Source organism: Plectropomus leopardus, chromosome 11, assembly GCF_026936395.1.
Source record: "Plectropomus leopardus strain MGB_pleo_1.0 chromosome 11, ASM2693639v1, whole genome shotgun sequence".
Classification (NCBI taxonomy): Eukaryota; Metazoa; Chordata; class Actinopteri; order Perciformes; family Serranidae; genus Plectropomus; species Plectropomus leopardus.
The window spans coordinates 12297825-12317709 of NC_142186.1; the positions used below are offsets into that span (position 1 = coordinate 12297825).

Below are 19885 nucleotides of genomic sequence, written 5' to 3' on the forward strand. Positions count from 1 at the left end.
TCAATGGCCTCACAGAGGACTTGTTATTGTATTAGGGAAAGCAACAATTTCATTGTAAGATCAGGGGAGGGGATGATGGGTGGGCGTGGAGGGCTTGAGGGGTGGGGATTATGAATTTTCTGCTTTCCCCTTCAGTTGAAAATCAATAAGGCTTTGCACCATCTCAGGGTGTTGTTTGATTTCTGATAGCCCTGATGAGAGTCTCTACTCTCCCCCGACACTTCCTCTGAAGTTGATTGCCACAGTGACAGATTCCAGAGATTACTAATGAAGCGCACCACTTTCCCTTTTGACACCTCACTGTTATGCTGCCCCCAATTACACACGTACACAAACACACTCACACACACATACACACATACCCTTACAGTGCACGTGTTTGTGTGCACTGTAAGGGTGTGTGTGTGTGTGTGTGTGTGTGTGTGTGTGTGTGTGTGTGAGACGCTTGCAAACGCGAACACACACTCACTGCACTCTTCATGTAAATGTTACGTCCCTGTAGTTTTCACAGTTCACTGCAGACATAAATCCCGGCTTTACTGTTGACAGGCCTGTTCTTGGACGCGTGTTCGCTCGTTAGCTCAACTCCTCGCTCGTTTACAGTACATACGCTCACCCCAACACCCCAGGATCTGTATCCTCTCTGTAGCTGATAAACTCACATCAAAGTGGTTGCATGCCCCTGCACAAACAGTATAACATCCTCTTAAGTGCCTCTCCTCTCATCTTCTCTTTCATTTCATACACAAACAGGTCAAGCAGGTTTCCCCCACCAGCAGCACAATTAATTCCCAGGATAGTTTTATCCTCATTCTGGCCTTGGTTGATAGTCTCCAAAGAAATGGCAGCAGTACCCCTTGTGTTTCTAACCATTTGCCACATAAATAGGCCTGTTAGGTTTGGAATAAGAAAAGAGGAATGATTTAACTGCAAGTTTACATTGGAGCCTCTGTTGGCTCTGATGGCCTTCCACCTGGGTGTTTGTGTAGTGTAAGACGAGGGTATGTGTTAGGAGTGGAAATTTGAAGGCACCTTGTGATTCTACTCCGATTCAAAGGGCCACGTTGCAATTAAAAAGCAATTATCGATGCCTAAAACATAGCATAGTTATAATGATCCATATTAATTAAAATTAAAGAAGTGGACTGACATCCATTTATATTTTATTCATACAATAGTCTGCAGTTTCAACATAAGCAAACATGTTCACATCTGTTACGTTTCACCATTCAATTGGCTCAGGTGAAAGGAATTTACAGCCCAGTCTTACAAAATTGTTACAGAAGATCGTAATGTTGAGACTTGGGCTTTAAATTTCTGATTATTGACTTTTCCCCATCAAGACAGAATCTTTCCAGACAGCATCACGATGCATCTAAGAATTGATTTTTTTTTTTTACACCACGCCTGGTGTGCGCCACAGGAGAGGGCTTGAGTGTAACCTTCACAGAAAGCTGATGTGTTTTCTAACACACAATCAAAGAAGAGAGGTAGGGTGTTGCGGAGTAGGGTTGTAGTAATCACAGCCACCACTGAGAAAAACTGTGGTGCTGTATTGAAAATTGACTCCCTCATTTCTTTTAATTTAAAGCACAACCAAACAAGGAATGTGCCTGAGTCTGTTATCTTTCCGCGGATGTCCTTAAAGAGCATAATCTACACAGTCAAACAGAGATGTACATGCAAAAGTTACAAACATTCTCAAACACGAGAGACATAAGCAGCAGCGCCCCCTCACTCTCCCCCACCCCTCCTCCTCTTCCTGCCACAATCAAGCTCAAGCTCAAGCTCATAAGCTCATAAAGCACACTCCCAGCACTTCATTTTCTATTTCGCCCACGCAAGTTACCCTCTTTTACAATCTGCTTCCAAACACAAGTATATAACACACATGCTTATAAGCACATAAAGCAAACATAGACATTACCAATACTGCTACTTTTCCTTCTTCTTTGTACACATACACAATAATTGTGCATGTACTGAAACCCACACAAACACAAAGACACAATGCTCTTTGCCCTCCCACCACACTCACCCCCTCTAGTCATTGTTTTTCTTTGTTTTCCCATTGAGCCGTTCTGCGGAGAAGTGACATGTTCTTTCTCCTTGGTTGGTCTCCCTCAGCTCAGTGTGGCGGCTCTATGACAGACTTCAGCGGCGTCATCCTCAGCCCAGGCTTCCCAGGGAATTACCAGAGCAGCCTGGACTGCAGCTGGAGAGTTCAACTCCCTATTGGCTTCGGTCTGTCATCCCTCCTCTGCCTTCCCTTTCCTCTCCTCTCTCTTTTTCTTTTTTTGATCTGCTAGTTCTAATGTCTACTCTGCGGCTTTCTTCTGCGTTGTTCTGTTAACCCCTCTCCACTTCACTTTTTGTTGAATTGAAAGAGAAGCTGTCAGTTTTTATGCATGCTTTTAACATTAAATTTAAAGTAACCCCCTACTGCTACAGTACTTTAAAAGAACATACACATTCACACACTTTTACTTTATCCATATCTTCTCGAGTTTTTCTCTTATGCCAACCCTTTCTTCCTGCTTTTTAGGGATCCATCTGCAGTTTCTGAACTTCTCCACAGAGCCTGTTCATGACTATCTGGAGGTGCGCTCTGGGAACCTGGAGACAGGAACAGTGATTGATCGGTTTAGTGGCCCCGTGGTGCCCAACTCTCTGTTCAGCACCACCCACGAGACAACTCTCTTCTTCCACAGCGACTACTCCCAGAACAAGCCTGGCTTCCACATTGTCTACCAGGGTGAGGAGCAAAGATTGGTCTTTATAATTAAGTTAAAATGGGTTGTTATCATTGCAGCAGCTGAAAAGGTGAGGGGGGGTTGAAGAGTTTGCTAATAGAGCACTTAAAGACCATCGGTCAGGTTGGATACAGACCAGGAAAAAAGATTTGTCATGCAAAGGAGACACTTTGACTGAGGTTGTAAGATTACAAAAGGTTAAAGAATAAAGCAAAAGAAATCAATGCTGACCTGCGCTGAGACATTCAAAAGCACATATCCTTGAATAGTAATAGAGTTGGCTATGTCAGCAGGGTATTCATGTGCTAGAGCTCATGTGGAAAAGAATAATACAACAGCACTTTGATTTTTAATATTTTTTGGACAAAACCTTTTATTTTCAAAATCTTACCTTTTCATGATTTGAAAAACACCAGACTTGCATTTGATGTAAGAGAAGCTGCTCCAGGCAGCTCACTAGCCAGGCTTTGGTTCTTTGAGGTCTTATTGATTTATAAAACCTAACCAAGACTAGGCCAAAACCCTATTATATGGCTGGACCGTGTGTGAAATGTTAGAGGGCTTTTAATTTGAAACACTCAATGGTGTTCACTCAGTCACGGACTCATAGACTTTCGCTTTAGTGCTCCAGTGCTGGACCCACTGTTGCCATTCAGCCACAAAATAAATTTAAATACTTCTAAATAAGAAAAATACATTTGGACACGGTCACGCAGCAGAAGGGACCTGCTTTCTCTGGACCTGTACCCACCGATCAGCTCCTTTTTGCTTGATTTAACACAACCCTTCCCTCTTCAGCCCCTCGCCAATAAATTGGTCGACCTCTATTATATAGCATTATGGCAGCAGTGTTTTATTATTTGCTTCCAGGAGTCAGTGTTTTATAAACCACTTGTACTGTGTGTGGGTTTGTTTTTTCCCAGCATATGAGCTACAGAGATGTCCGGACCCACGACCATTTCGTAACGGCATAGTGATCGGTCAGGAATACAGTGTGGGGATGACCATTTCCTTTGAGTGCCTTCCGGGTTACACTCTGCTCGGAGAGCCCTCTCTTACATGTCTGCATGGAGTCAGCAGAAACTGGAATCACCCTATACCTCGCTGCGAAGGTGACTGGCCACTGCCTCTAATGAACACAACAGGTGTTTTCAAGCCGGTGTTGTTAATATGCAGAAAAAAATTCCAAAAAGCAGCATTGAAATCCCTTTGCTCTTGCACTACCAAGACCTAAAATATTCTCCCTAATGGGCTGCATTTACAGTACTAACACATTATACCCACCAGTCCTGTAATGCCTTTTATTTCCCAGAACTCAGTGGGGAAATATTTAAATAAATGTGTGCAGAAAATCCTTGAGAAAGTCATGCATGCTACTTTCTGAGATGCCGACTAAAGTAAAGACGGTGATGCTTTTCCATCGCCATTACCCACTAAAAATAAGATCTTTGAAGTTATTTTGAATAGAAGAATGAAGGTTCTTCAGTCTGCTTGTAGTCTCGTCCTTTATTCCAGCACATTAAAGCATCAGACTCACTTTTACCACCAATGTAGCACCACTTTACTGAACTATAAACTGACACAGCCCGTTACAATGATATATGGAGCATTTTCAAGTCTTTATTACAAAGCTGATTACTCCTGTCTCTGCTGTAAATTTCAAGGAGACTCGTCAGATGTTTCTCAGGTATGATAAATTATGGCTTGCTTCTCATCAGTTAAGTGAAGTATTTACATATGTTTCAAGTCAACAACAGAGTTTGGTATTTGTCTGAGAAAGTGGTAAATAGTTTTGTTTCGCTCCATAGACCAAGTATTGTTCTTGTTGAGGTTTACAGTCCGCTTTGGATCCTGAGGGCAGCATTTTGGCTTTGACTCCCAGTTCAAAGTCAATTTTTAACACATTTTCTCTGAAGGAGTATGACGGGGGAGTTTTAGTGTCTGAACTACTTAGTGTCATCAAGTTCACGGCACCCAGTAAGCATCCCCTGCAGTTGTATCTAACAGGTGCATTCCTCCCCCCTCAGTATCTCAGTGATAACCCAATAACATGCAGTTATGGTTTGTTTTATCAACAGTTAGTGGCGATACAGTCATAAAAGCAAGTTTTATGACTTAAGGTAAATCAAAGAGTGGCTTTTTATTTTTATCCAACCTCTCTGATTTTTTTCCCCTCCCTCCAGCTCTGTGTGGTGGGAATGTAACATCCATGAATGGCACAATTTATTCTCCTGGACACCCAGCCGAGTACCCACACTTCCAAGATTGCATGTGGACTGTCAGAGTGCCTCCTGGGTATGGCATCTACATCAACTTCTCTGTCATCAATACAGAGCCAATCTATGACTACATCACTGTGTGGTAAGTTGTCATTTCTCTCTCAGTATGACATTATTCATCAATCATCCTCCGATGGCACACACATCAAACACACACTTTCTTTCGTATGCAGAGCTGTATACAAAGTTCTGTCAACAATTATTGGGAGACAGTCTTTCTCAATTAATAGTGATATTTATTTGAAGGGACAGTTCGGCTCCAAATCAAAAATAGATTTTTTTTCCTCTTCCTCTTACCTGTAGTACAATTTCATCAGTCTACATTGTTTTAGTGTGAGTTGCTGAATGTTGGAGATATTGGCAAGAGAAAACTGCCTGTTCCCAAATATAATAAAACTAGATGGCACTCAGCTTGTGGTGCTCAAAGCGCCCAAAAACATATTTGAAAAACTCAACTGCAATATTTCTTTCCAAGAATCATATCACTTAGTTATGAGCAGTTTCATGTAGGAACTATTTTCTTTCTACTGAGCTACACCCACCAACTGTACTTTCTGCACTAGCCAACAGTTCAGTTCAGCTCAGCCAAGGAGGACGCCATTAATGTGTACATCTGGCACCATCACCAGCACAAGCCTCTTGCTCATCAGAAGATGCCTGCTTCCCACTGCATTGTGATGTATTTGCTGGGTGTTGTTCAGAAAAAAACATAGTTCCTACATGGACCTGCTTACATAGAGGTCTGTGGATTATCTATCTATCTATCGGGTCATGATTTTGGAAAGAGACATTGCTTTTAAGTTTATTGAAATGTTTCTTTTTGCACTTTGCGCACCACAAGCCGAGTGCTATGTAGTTCCAGTATATTCAGGACATTTCTGCGGATATCTCCAACACTGCATCATACACCAAAACAATTTAGACTGACAAATAGCACTACAGGTAAAATATGTATTTTCAATAATGGACTGAATTCACCCACAAAGATGTGAAAGCCAAAAGTGAGCCACAAATATACCCTTGTTAAAGTTTCTGCTAAGTTTGTACCACATAGAGTGCATTGCTAATAGAGCAGCTCCCAAAAGGTTTGACAACTGAAGTTTGTTTTTTTTTCACTCAAGATAAAACAGAAGAGTATATAAGATTTTCAGAATAGTAAAACATATTGGGGTGAGCATTTCCCTTACCCATTGCAAAAGCAAACTCAAAAGCTACACACAATGGATTTAACAGTTTATGAAATGTGAAGGCCATGGGCCAGTTGGACAAGTTTTGTTCACAGCTTTTGATGTGACACTAGTATTAGATGAGCCAACAGCCATCCAAATATGTTGACCTTTGTCGGGACATCTGTGGATTCATTTTTCTTTTCCTGACAACTTTTTTTTTCCTTACAGCCCCTTGCTGAAACAAAATAGATTCTGGTACGTGATGAAATAAGAGAAACTGAAGTAAAGTCTGAGGCACTCTGTGTCCCTCTTCCCCAGTGAGTGTTATGTAAAAAGACAGAAATGTGCACAAGTGTGAACACATCAGCTCTGAGTTACCTTGGATGTTAGTTAGTAAGAAGAAACTTTTAACTTCTGTCAGGTAATTGTGAGGCAGTTAACTACTTTACACTACCTGCCAGTTATCTGTCCTGCAGCTCGCTCTCTCTCTCTCTCTCTCTCTCTCTCTCTCTCTCACCCCCCCACCCCCCACCCCTCTCTTCCCATCTCTGCTTCTCTCTCTACCTTTCAGTAGCCTCTCTGTAGTATGGTAAGCCTCAGGCAGCCATGGAGCTGTCCTCATGGGTGATAGAGGAGGGAAATGCCTTCCAGCATCTGGGGCTACCATTCACAGTATAGGGAGCTACTGGCACCACTGTTTTCAAATGAAATAGCGCATAAACAATCTGTTCCCTGATGGTAGCATTTCATTTCTCTGCCTGACTGCCGTCTCCCATTTTGCTGATCACTATGAAATGAAACTGTAATAAGACTTCTTTAATATATAAGATATTAAAGGTACACACACGTACAAAAAAGCATTTAGTGCACATCATTTACTTGAATAGGCCTGGAGCTACCCGAAAATGCCAGTAATGAAATACTTTTCTCTTGTACAGAAATGGCATTTATAAATATATATAATAGAAAAGTACTGTCTTCTTGCATGAATCTTTCTTTTATCCTTAGAGAAAAGTAGCATGTGGTTTGTCCCCACATGCACCATCCAAATATTGTTATCCAACTTTTTTAGGCTGCGCATTTCAGAATACAAATCACAGGAATATTTTTTACAAGGGTTTGAAAGTTCTCTCCTGCTCTCATTAGCAGAGGTGCTTCTGTGTTCTGTGCTGTCAGCAGCTAATGCATGCCTCATAAATGACTTCACTGCAAATGATAAGATCTATTATCACCCAAAAGCCACAGCTTTGGGTAGGGGGATATGGAGAAATGTTCATGGTGAGTGTACTTTGACATTGCAATAGGGATACATGTCATACTATAGAAAGAAGCGGAAAAATTCAATTAGAAATGCTTTATATGTAAAGTAAAATAATCAGGTGGGAATGTCTGTTTTTGGCTAATTTGGCAAATGATATAGCTAACAAATCAAGGCACATCATCTTATAGATGCAAAAATCCTGTATAGCCATAAGGCAGTCCTGCTCATTGAATTGCATCATTGCTCGCAATCACCCAACGGAGCAAAATATGATGATAAGTTTAGGTACATAAGCAGAAACAGTATAGCAAATCTCTAGAGGTTGGGGCTGTGCAAAAATGTGATCAAGATATTTTTTTTCATATTTATCTATCTCAGTATTAATCACAATAGATACTTTGATAGTGCTGCCAGTTTGAAGAGTACCTTGATAATGACAGAGGCCAAAAGAAACCTCTAGGTTTATAAGTGATACTTTAGAACACAGTTTATTAACATAAAAATAAAAGAGTAAAAACATTGAACCGGGCCAACATGGATTGGTTTTGAATATATTTAATGATGAAATAATATATTTCATACATTGGATGATATCTAAATGTAAATAACTTTGCTAACATGCTTTATATGCCATTGGTTGGCGCCAACCAATGGCATCCAAACTACTTTCATATAATTGACATTGTGTTTTTTTGGGCAACAATTTCGTTAGCTTTGGAGCAAGTTTACTATCAGCACTGTGAGCTCCATGGCTGTGTAAACAAGCCGAGTGTGGCTAAAGAGGAGGTAGCAAGTTACTGCAGTCAGAGTGGCCAAAGACGTCATATAAGTTTGTGTTTTGCTTGTTCAACAGCAGACCGACTGACTGTTTTCACGTTTATCTCTGATTTGTGATACACTGTTAGATCTATTGAGTTAAATTGTCCAGAGTTTATCATCGTTATATACATTTTACCACAATTCCCTATTAAGTGTGTTTTATAACCCAGCCCTACTTGATGTTGCCAAATCTCAGTCATCTCATGGTATATTTTGGCCATCCCTACATCTATTTGTCCATCTATTTTCAGCCACTTCTCTCCAGCTCCACCTGGGGGATCCTAAAGTCCACCCAAGCCTGCTGGAATATATAAGCACATTTCGGCTCTGCCCCTGGGGTCTCCTCCCAGTCGGACGTGCCTGATGTAGCGCTGTGGGGAGCTGTCCCAGAGGCATCCTAATTAGGTGTCTGAACTACCTCAGCTGGCTGTGTTCAGGAGGAGCAGTTGAGCAGCAGGTCTACTTTGAGCTCCTCCCAAATATCTGGCTTCTCCCTCTATGACCTCAACCTGCACAGACAGCACATTTAAGCTCTTTGAATCTGTAAATTGGGAACTTCACCTTCAGATTTAGCTTCATTTTCAACATGACATTTCAGCACTATGCCACTTGTCAGTTTCACACTACATTGTACCCTCATTCGGGAACAAGGCCCACAGATAGTTAAGCTTCTTCACTTGGGGCTGTAGCCCCAACTGTCAACGGTGGATGCTGTCCAAGAGATGCGACAGACACGACAGGCTGACAACATTCAGGGCCTAAAGCATCTCAGGGTGAATCTCATCCACCAGTGGCATCATGCCAATAACTCTTTCAGTGACTGTTACTGCCCTAGCCACTAATCTTTCCATCTGTTTTGTAATTTATAGGCGCCTTAAGGAGCTGGTAGAGTAGTTTCCATCACTTGAAACATATTATTGTCACATCTTTGCCACATGTTGATGACATTTAGTGTAAATCAGGGTTGAATTTTGAATGTAGACATGTCATTGAACTGGAGATGAGCTGCCATGCGCTGTAGCTACAGTAATGTAGATATGGGTTTACACTCCCATGGACATATCCACCCTTCACAGATAACCTAGTCCCCATAAAGAGAGAAAATCAAAAGGGTCATTATGATTCAATTAATTTTTTCATTCCCAGGGCTACGGCTCCTTATGCAGCATGTTATTCAGTCAAGGGCTTTAGGATTACATCCATACATTTTCAAAACACGTCTATTCTTCAGGGTCACAGGGACTTAAACCTCATGATAACCATACACCCTCATTCTGTAGATAAAATTCACATATAGAATATCAACAGTCTCAACTAAATTTAACGGAATATTTTGCAAAGAAAAAGAGGTTTTGCAATTTTTTTTATATTTGTTTTTTTTTTTCAGAATTCTGAATCATTTATTTTTTCTCCCCAAAAACTTTATTCCCCATCAATATGCAACATGACTGGAGGAGGCAAAAGTTTCAGTACTTTACTGCCTCATCTGTTAACATATACTCAACCTCTACTTTGACACTGTTGATTAATGTGAAACTTTTTCTCAGGTCGTCAGAATGACTGCTAGGTCTACAAGACTGCTCGGGGATAACTAGACCTGCTCTTTGATCCCTGCAAGTTATTACTGGTGTTTATTCATAAATCATTTGCTCTCTCTCTCTCTCTCTCTCTCTCTCTCTCTCTCTCTCTCTCTCTCTCTCTCTCTTTTTCTCTCTCTCTCATCTCCTCCTCCCTTCACTTTTTTAATCTCTCTCTTTCCCTCTCTCCATCACAACTTCCACTCCCTCCACTTCTCTGTATTTCTGTGTCAGGGATGGACCTGACCAGGCCTCCCCTCAAATCGGTCAGTTCAGCGGCAACTCCGTACAGGAGGGCGTGTCCACCACCGCCAATCAGATCCTCATCAAATTCCACAGCGACTTCAGCACCAGCGGCTTCTTTGTGCTGCATTATTACGGTAACCTCCCCTTTGATACCAGCTAAGTAAAGACCTTGTTCCACACTGCTGTAATGACCCCTATTCATTTGATGTTCACATCTCCACATTACTGGGTCCCTGCTGTAGTAATGAAGATCACAAAAAAACAGAGGAATATTGTCCCTGCGTTTCTGTATTAGAACGCATTTAATTTTCGCCCCTTTATGAGTCATTATTTGGCATTTCTCATTTTGCTACATGGTATTGCTTCCAGTTCTGTGTAATGATAAATGATGAATGCCTTCTTATGCCTATTTTTTCGCCTGCACTATTAAAAACGCCCCTTCCAAAAGAAGTTGATTAATAATAAAATCTCAGCTAAATAAGTGATTGGTTTTTGATGATCATGAATAGTGATAGGTGGCAATTTATGATCTAATCAAGTTTCAGCATGATGAGAGAGTAAAGATTGTGCTGCACTTGAATAGAAAATACATACACACACACACGCTCTCTTTCCCTCTCTCTCCCTTTCTCTTACCCTCTCTCTCCCCATCTCTTTCTCACTTGAGTGCACACATACACTGTTGCAGATTTCAGCATTTGTCCTCTCTCCAACAGCTTACCAGCTGAGAACATGTCAGCCACCCCCTCCTGTCGCCAACGCCACAGTCCTAACCGATGATGACGAGTTTGAAATAGGTTTGTCTTATTTTATTTTGCTTGTTTACTGGCCGTGGACAATGCGTAATAAAATAAATTTGCACCAGATGCAAGGTAATTTGCTTGGACAGCCCTGGATAAAGGAAAAAAATAGGAATAGACGTATCAAATTGTTTTAGCCATTAATTAATTCATTCATACCCCTTTAACCTGAGTCCCTTATTTTTCATTAAAACGACTGTTTGGATGTGTTCTGCCTTTGTTTTTATACCTTTTTTTGTGAATATTTAAACAATTTGAAACAAATTGGCAATTCATTTGGACATAGACATTTTTCTATAATACCACCACTGTTTTTTGCAATTCTCACCATATCATTTTATTTACAAGGTGCTCTTTCTTGCCCTTCACTCTCCCTTTTTTCTATTTCTTAACTTCCCTTTGAGTTTTTTCAATTATCCCTGCAGTTAAATATTAGTTTGAGGGAAGGGCTAATTAGCTTTCCACAAAAACTGTTTGTATTTTCAGTGTTCAGAAGTGAATCAGAAATGGAAATCATATGGCTGGTGGCTGTCTTACTTTGTCTTTGAAATTGAGTTTAATTTAGATTTCATACATAAGTGTGTGTGTGCGTGTGTGTGTGTGTGTGTGAGTTTGTGTACAATTTTGCGGCTGTAATATAATGAAGTGCCTTTCAGTACTCCAGTTAGCTAAGGGGATGTCAATCTTCATTAGAAAATGTGTTGTTGATTACTGTTTCAAGTGCTGGTACTGAGGAGGCTTTTACCAACAGCTCTGTGGGGATGTGTGTGTTTGTGGTTGTGGTTGGGTGGGCGAATGAATGGATGGATATGTTTTTCATATCCACTCCTGACTGGGCATGTGTGTGTGTGTTTGTGTGATTGTGGGTTTAAATGACCTCACAGGGGACATAATTCGGTACTCGTGCCTGCCGGGATTCACCTTGGTGGGCAGTGAGATCCTGACCTGTCGACTTGGAGAGAGGCTGCAGATGGATGGCCCCACACCGGTCTGTCAAGGTTGGTTTTATTCAGTGTGTGAGTCTATTGCATGTTTTTGTATTGTTTTATGAATGTTGTGTGTATAATATTCCGCTCAATGTGTATTCAAACGTTTGTGTGTGCACATGCTCCCGCATTTATGTGTATGTGTATCCATGCACGGCTTTGTGTGTTCTTTGACTGCTCTGCCAAGGTTGGTTGCAGTCAGCAGCACCCACTGTTGATGCATCATTTAACAGACTGTCAGCAGGGCCCCTTCTAGCAGGCTCCTGGTGGCAAACAGCATCTCTATTCTAATTTGTCAAGACTCACAGAGTAGGAATAGTACTGACCCAAGATCACAGACCTGCGCTCCCCTGGAACCAGCACTTGACTGTGAAGAATCAGTGTGAAACAGATTACAGATCAGCAGGTTTCATCGACAAGTGTTTTTTTGCAATGTAACAAGGTAGATGTAGGCCGGTCCTAGCTGTGTTTTACCATCGAAAGATGGGAGCTTATATTTTACCCCTTAATCCCTGCTCAAATGGCCCCACGGGTTTGACTGATGTAAAATGTCTTCCAGGACATGTTTTTTCAGAAGATGGATTTTCAAACATGAAGCAAAAGAAGAAATGTCTGTGTTGTCTGCATCAGAGATTTTGTTTAGACCAAAAAACAAATGCCATCAGCCTGCCTGTCGTGCCAATACATCTCTGCCGCAGACAACAGAGCACTCTGAAACCTCCTATTCCCTGTGGATAGGCATCTTTTGAAGGGCCCTGAAGTCCTTTGTGTAGTCTTGAGTTGATGAGCATTTCTGTCTTTTTATTTCTAGAAACTATGAGTATGTAATCGCATTGGACTTGATCAAGGCATGACAGCTACAAGACAGACCCAGAGCCTGCATTCATAAAGCATCTTAGAATAGGACTAGTGATTTGGAACCTATTTGCTCATCCCTGGCTGTTATTATTTGATGTCTGACTTGATATCTTGGTTCTTCCCCTGTAGCATTTTTGCAGCTGACATTGTTTTGCTCTTACAAGTAAGAATTTGGCTGATTCCATTTTAGTGTATGAAAAGTGCCACAAGTAAAGCAACAAATAGTAATGGCAAAGCTTAATTTGCTTGACCTGACTGGTGATCCAAGCTGTGGAAACTACTCACATTCTTATACTTTATTCATAAAGGCTACATGTTGCTCTGCCAATGAATAGCTCTATTAGTGTATGCGCAAAGGTCAAAGAGAGCAAAACCGCGGTAATTTGATCAAATTTGCATTGATGTAGGTGCGTGTGGGAGTTCTGGAAACAACAGGGCCTATCTTTACTTGTGCTGCACTGAGCATTTTCTTAAAATTAAAAATTTATTTAAGCATGAGAGGGTATAAAGTCCTGCAGCATTTTATTAGCTTGTTAGACATTGCCGAATAAAGAGAGATGGGAAACAAAGAGGAGAACAGCTCCATTGCGTACTTGCAGACTGCATCGTACCTGTCTGGTTTACAGATGTACAGTCATATTAAGCCTGACATCAGTGGAATTGCAGTGTTTTCTGTTGCTTTATTTCATTGATTGTTTGAAAGTGACCAACTGAGCAGATCAGCAACAACTGGACTAGTTTGGAATAATTTGATCTGTTTCTTTCGTGCCAAGTGAGGGCAGTCATTCACTTGAGAGTGCTGGGAGATATTTCAAGCCCTTTTGTTATGTTGGTCTTGCCAGCTCACCTTCTCATGTGTTACTGTTACACAGAGCTCTGCCAAGACCAACTAGCTCCTATCAGCTAAAACTCACATACTGTACTTGAAATAATTTCACAGGCTTTTATTTGAGCGACTAAATTAAACTGCTGAATCCAGATGGGCAAAGCGTGTTTGGACTATTCTGGGAGAACACAACATTGCTTTTCGGTTGGTTTCCCCTGCAAGGTACATCGATCAATGCCACAGTTTGAGATGTTTTAAACTATTTTGATGTTGGACAGCACAGTCTCTCATACATCACGGTAAATTGTGTTGTGCACTGCCAAGACAACGGGTCCCCTCAGTCAAGTTATACTGGATATGGATAACAAAGCAGATTAAATATTTTATATAAAAACATATGAGGCTTATGATAAAAGATATGATGTAATATAATTTAATATATAATATAATAAAGAGGTTGCACTTGTTAAAATCCGCACTAAAAAGTAGCAGAGTGATAGGCATATTTAAAGTGTGCAACCAAATGTGTCAGATGATTAGGAATCATATATATCTTGATAGTGCAGCTCCTTAAAACCTGCCTTGAGCATTAAATTGGCATAGTTAGTACTATTTTAGAAAGTCTGGGTTAGTAATTCGTTGTTTGACATTTTCACGGATCACCTCATTATTGTACTCAAGAATTCATTACATTTTCTTGTGTTGGATATGTTACGTCCTTGTGCCACCTCTAGCACGAAACTAATTGCTCTCCTTGGGACATGTAAAATTGAACTTAATTTGAGTTGACCTGCTATTCACATCCAAGATACTGCTACAGTAAGCTTGTAAAAGGGCCATTTCCTGTCGGCAGCTTGCAGACAGGGCAGGAAAAAGAATTCTCCTGTGTTTCCTGATTCTGCTTTTGTTTGCTGTCAACCCTTCCGTTAATTGTCATTTTATGCTTATAAGATAACACTGAAATGTCCTTGCATGGCTATGCAATTTCACCCCCGTACCAAATACCCCTGGTTTTTAAGATATTTCCCCAGGCTCTGTCTTTATGAAAGCCTATGAGGAAGGTTATGCAGTAGCTTTGATCAAGGATAGAGCCACAATTGAGTTGACTGCTGTGTTTGCTTGGTAAACCATCTGCCACATTGAGGTTGAGGGTAACCCATTAAATGTTGTCATATTGGTCTTCACGTTCCCATTGATTTTCATGTCAGAAAATCTAATGAAAACCAATTTCTGCTCTCAATTTATCTTCTCTGCACTTATGTAAGCTTTATTGTATGATGAATCTGTAGCCAGCAATATGCAACAGTCTTTGCCATGGCATTGTCATTCCATGCACACAGTGTGCTGAGTAAAAGAGTAAACAATTGGTGGTTTGCACAGAGAATTAGAGAGAGACACGTCTTGCCATGTTTGCAAGATTGAACAAATGCCAGTGCCAGTTCTTCTTAAACACATCATTTTGGCACTGCAAATAACAGTGCAATACTATATGTATTGGTCTTGAAAGACAGTGCATGATATCAGTTGTTCTGTAGTTACCTCATTTTATATTTGCTTAAGAGTGGTTGGTTCATACACTAATTCACTGCTGCTTAATGCTGACTGTATTTACAAGATTAAATTAAACTATAAAATACCAACAAAAAAACAGTTGTAAACAGTAAACAGTTGTCGTTAAAATGTGTGTTTTTTTTAAAGATTTTTTTTTTGTAATTTATTATATTTATCATCCTTATATTTAAGCTATGGTATTGATAATATCATAGTATTTGTGCCAGCACTTCTGCTACCTTGCATTTTTGACACTAAGGTACAGAGGTCTACATTTGTATAATAGCCAAATCACCATATGAATACACTGTAAGCTTCAGTGTGCTTTTAGGGTAGCGTCCTATCCTTATCATGGCCCTCTAAAAACCCATCTCATAAAGCAGCGGTATTGAGGTGTCTGAAACAGTTTTAAGCCTCTCATGATTCATTTTTTTAATCCCTGCACTGAAAGTTTGAGGCAAAGCATTTTAAGCCACGACTGTGCTTACTGGATAGACTTGTGTTTGTTGCCTGGCAACGTTGGCTTATTTAACAAGTATTGGGGGCTCAATTATTTCAATAACAAACTCTTGCCAGATAGATGGTTCTGTGTGCGTTAGATCTTATCGAGTGAGTCAATTTCATGTACGTCTTAAAGCCATCCAATATGGTAAAGTGCTGCAGGGAATCTGTAAAGCGTATGAACAGTTTTTGAGTTGCTAACCCCAGTGTAATGTTATGTCTGAAAATTATGGAAAATTAAAATCAGCAATTGTTAGTCGCAATTACTGGCACATTTTGCATATTTCCTTTAAGCTGAATTTGTGCTGGCTTTATCCTCCCATCGGCATCAGTAGAAGCAGAGGCTCCTGCTGAAGACAGAACTGAGGGAGCAGCCATGTGAATTGATGTAACTGCACCAGCTGAAGACCCCTTTCTGAACTCCATCATATCGCTAGTGAGAGTACCAACTCTCTTGCTAAAATTCAGCGCTACAGACCTTCTCATTCATCTCAAATGCAAAATCAAGTCTCTTGACTGCGTAAAAAAGCACTCAGACTTCTTTATGGAAAAGTTTGAACTTTAGAAAGCAAAGTTTTTGAATAACTTAGTGCAGGGGTCTTCAGAATTTTTCAGGCCAAGGACCCCTTTGCTGAGAGAGACAGAGCAGGGACCCCCACAATGATTCATTGTGGCTCACAAGAATGTCAGTACGCCTAAATAATAAAACAGCTAAATGGCCAATATGTTTTAATAGTACAAAAGTATTAGCATACATGTTCATCTCACTGTTATGGACAGGTCCTTCACAGTGATTAGGCCAATCTATCTTCTCTCTATCTATCTCTAGCTAAAAATCAGATGGATTCAGGTTATGAGTATTTTTGGATACATGTTAGTTTTTAAATAAACATAAAATTAAATCAGGACGTGGCATTTAAGAAACAATAAAAAAACTGAAATCACAGACTGACTTACTGACCTGACTCACTGTCACTCACCACTGTGCGGTATGCACCCGTGCCATCAGTGTCTGTCATTTGTTTTGGGTGGCATGACTTGAGATTCCATCTTGGTCCTTTGTGTGTTTTACCTGTGTGGCCTGTAAAACATGAATATGCAGCAAAAATTCTTTATTCAGTATGCACAGGAACTGTATTGATCATATCTCTCACAAACTGCCCAGCCACGGTAGTGAAGAAGTATTACTGTTTTATATTAAATAGCTGTGTAAACGTATTTTCTGAACAGATCAGGTAGGGAGTTGTTGCCTCCCTAATGAATACTGTACAGTGCTCCTGTAAATATTGATTCTGTCATGTACAAACCCTTCTATGGTTTTGTTGTATTATTTACATGTTTTTTTTTTTCTTTGATTCAAGCATTTTCTTTGTTGCCGAGATAATGTAATGAGACACTGTCTTGACCTCGGTTCCCAAATAGGGCCTTTGGTGTATTGTGTGATTTGCAAAATGCTTTGTTATTTAGAAAATCACCGACTTTTGACTTTTTGGAGATTATATCTGCCTGTTATCTTTGAGCCATTTGGCTGTTTGAGCTGAAACTTCTGTGGTGGCTCACTGGCGGGAATATTCATACTGCTTTGTGTTACAATTCTTTCCCTCTGTCTTTTTTTCTTGATATATGTCCGATTGTTTGCAGTGACCTTTTTATCTGGAACAGTTGTTCGCATTAACCTTTTATATGCGTCATGTTTCTTCACTAGTGGCCCAGAAGAGAAACTTCTGTTAGCAACAGAAAAGGGAAGGAAAGAAACAGAACTGTCATTATTTCAGACTTGCCAGCCTACAGGAAATGAAGGGAATGCTTGGGGCCTCACACACACACACACACACACCCACACACACACACACACACACACACACACACACACACACACACACACACACACACACACACTGAGCATTTTTCCATACAAAGTTAGCTGTCTCACTTACTGAGTATTATTATTTGATAGATTGATATCGGGGAGGCTGGTAACAACAGCAGACTCACCAGCTCAGCCCTTAGGTGCAATATCAGTCTTGCTAAAATATAATTGTTTCAGGACTAGTTATTTTTTCAATGTAATTTCTTCTGTCACAGCAGAGCATTCCTGTCTTTCCCTTCCTCACCTCATCTTGCCTTATCTCTAATTGTGCCTTCCATACCCTCTCCTGTACCTCCGTTTCTCCTGTTTTCTGCTTCTACTGGGTTTTAATCTCCTACTTTCACCTCTTACCTCATCTAACCGCTGCCACTTCTTCTCCTCTTTCTTTTTCTCTGTTATTACTCCTCTTTCTATTTACTGTCTTAATGCTAACTCGACCTTATGTTTCTCTTCTCCCAGTCCAATGTCCAGCCCATGAGGTGCGTTTTGACTCAACTGGGGTGATCCTGAGTCCGGGCTATCCTGATAACTACCCCAATCTTCAGATGTGCTCCTGGCTTATCAATGTGGAGAAGGGCTACAACATGACTCTGCACTTTGAACTCTTTCAGACAGAGAAGGAGTTTGACATCTTGGAAATATTTGATGGTAGGTTGCACTGGAGTTTTGGTGTTTTTGTTCTTTGATAAAAATTTAGTAAGCAAGAAACAAAAAATGTTACTTAACTGAAATTATTGATGTGTTCTTTTTTGTGTTATGAATTTTAGTGCTTCTCAGTAAAACATTCATACTTCTTTATTCCTTTTTTTCTTTGCACCACTACTTCATGTTCATTCATGTTGTGAATGTGGCATCTAAGAGATGAAAGTCTGATTATGGGTTCCAGTCACATGTTCAGTAAAATAAATGCAACACTATCAATAATGCCATAATAGGCCATCAGGGTTCCCATGGTTCCTCCTTGAAATTTTTGTGAATTCAAGGGGAACATCAAGGCCTTGAAAGTTTCTGAGAAAAGATATGAATTGACAACTTTTGTGTAAGAATAGAAATTAAAGTTCCTTTAATTTTGACTAAACTTGGCCTTGATCTGTACTGGCAAACAATGATTCACATCATCTTAAAAATATGTCAGCAACCAACTGATCTGTCCTTTTACGAATTTCTTAAATGTTACCATATAAATTAGGAGGAAGCTTAAGACTTGCTCTGATATTAGGCTAATTCCTCTTGATGAAGCAATAGCTAGCTAATTAGCTGGTGTTGCACAGACAAAAGCTGACTTAAAATATATGACTATATACAATGTAATATGTCACTAAAGATTTTGAAAGCCCCGTAGTCACATCTTTTAAGCATCTTCAAAATTTGCTGCTTCGGCTAATGCTACCTCTCATTTTAACACTTCTCAGTGTTGCACAAGTAATTAACCCGACCTGTGTCTAAATCTATGATGTGAAGGGTCCTTGAAAATGAGGGAACTGGGCCTTAAAAGCCCTTGAAAAGTCCTTGAAATTAATGTTTGTTTGTTTTTTTAAATGAAGATGCATGTTCATGTCTGTCAACAGTAATGCTTATTTTTGACATGGATCTTTTTTCTGGGAAACTTTGTTTGTGTGTTTCTGTCTTATCTGTGTTCAGGTCCCAACATCTACAGTCAGAGCCTAGCATCACTTAGCGGTGACATTGAAACACCCTTCAGCCTGACCACCACAGGCCACCAGCTCCTGCTGCGCTGGTCCTCTGATCACGGCACCAACAGACGGGGTTACCACATCAGATACGTGGGTGAGTATCAAAGTATGTATCCAGTTTATAATCATATTCTCTTCTTTATTAGTGCTATTTTTTGTCTCTAAACTACAGAAAAAGTGATAAAAGTCATGGGTTTACCACTCAGGCAGTTATATTGTAGGCATCGTGCGGAGACACTTCAATTGAACGAGTGATAACACGGCGTAGGGGCAAATATTCATTGAACTTCTCTGCTGCAGCTACTGCATATTATTGTGGATGCAATGTGACCCCATGATTTTTATCACAGTGTGCTGTGATTGCTTCGGGGTATTATTTATTGAGTTCGTAATATCAGTTAATTTACAAAAATACTTTCAACTTTCTCAGAAATGATAATGTCTCACAATGGGAGATGTTTTCACACACAAAAACCACGAAGCAGGAAGAAAGTCACTGGAAGGCTTCCATGCTGTTTTGCACTCCTTAATTTAAAAAGGTTTTAAATTCTTAATTGGCTCTTTAATAAAGCAAGTGGTGCTAAGCAAGAGCAGCATAGGAAATCTTCTTCCATTTGAAATGCATCAATAATAATGAAAAAAGCACAAAAGACATTCATTTTTCATGTTGTGTCTCTCCATTATATTTAATACAC

At 40.1% G+C, this 19885-nt stretch overlaps 1 protein-coding gene across 2 annotated transcripts in view; it reads left to right on the forward strand.

Annotated features, from left to right (window-relative positions):
- Window positions 1-19885, forward strand: part of LOC121945336 (CUB and sushi domain-containing protein 3-like) — a 235458-nt gene that overhangs the window by 152654 nt on the left and 62919 nt on the right. The window contains exons 40-48 of one of the 2 annotated variants that reach the window (XM_088084026.1): window positions 2128-2244; window positions 2546-2755; window positions 3677-3865; window positions 4937-5114; window positions 10093-10238; window positions 10821-10901; window positions 11789-11902; window positions 17956-18144; window positions 19138-19296. In XM_088084026.1, the coding sequence (XP_087940152.1) occupies window positions 2128-2244; window positions 2546-2755; window positions 3677-3865; window positions 4937-5114; window positions 10093-10238; window positions 10821-10901; window positions 11789-11902; window positions 17956-18144; window positions 19138-19296 (1383 nt within the window). The remainder of the gene's footprint in view (window positions 1-2127; window positions 2245-2545; window positions 2756-3676; window positions 3866-4936; window positions 5115-10092; window positions 10239-10820; window positions 10902-11788; window positions 11903-17955; window positions 18145-19137; window positions 19297-19885) is intronic. The other variant, XM_088084027.1, reaches the window with a different exon arrangement.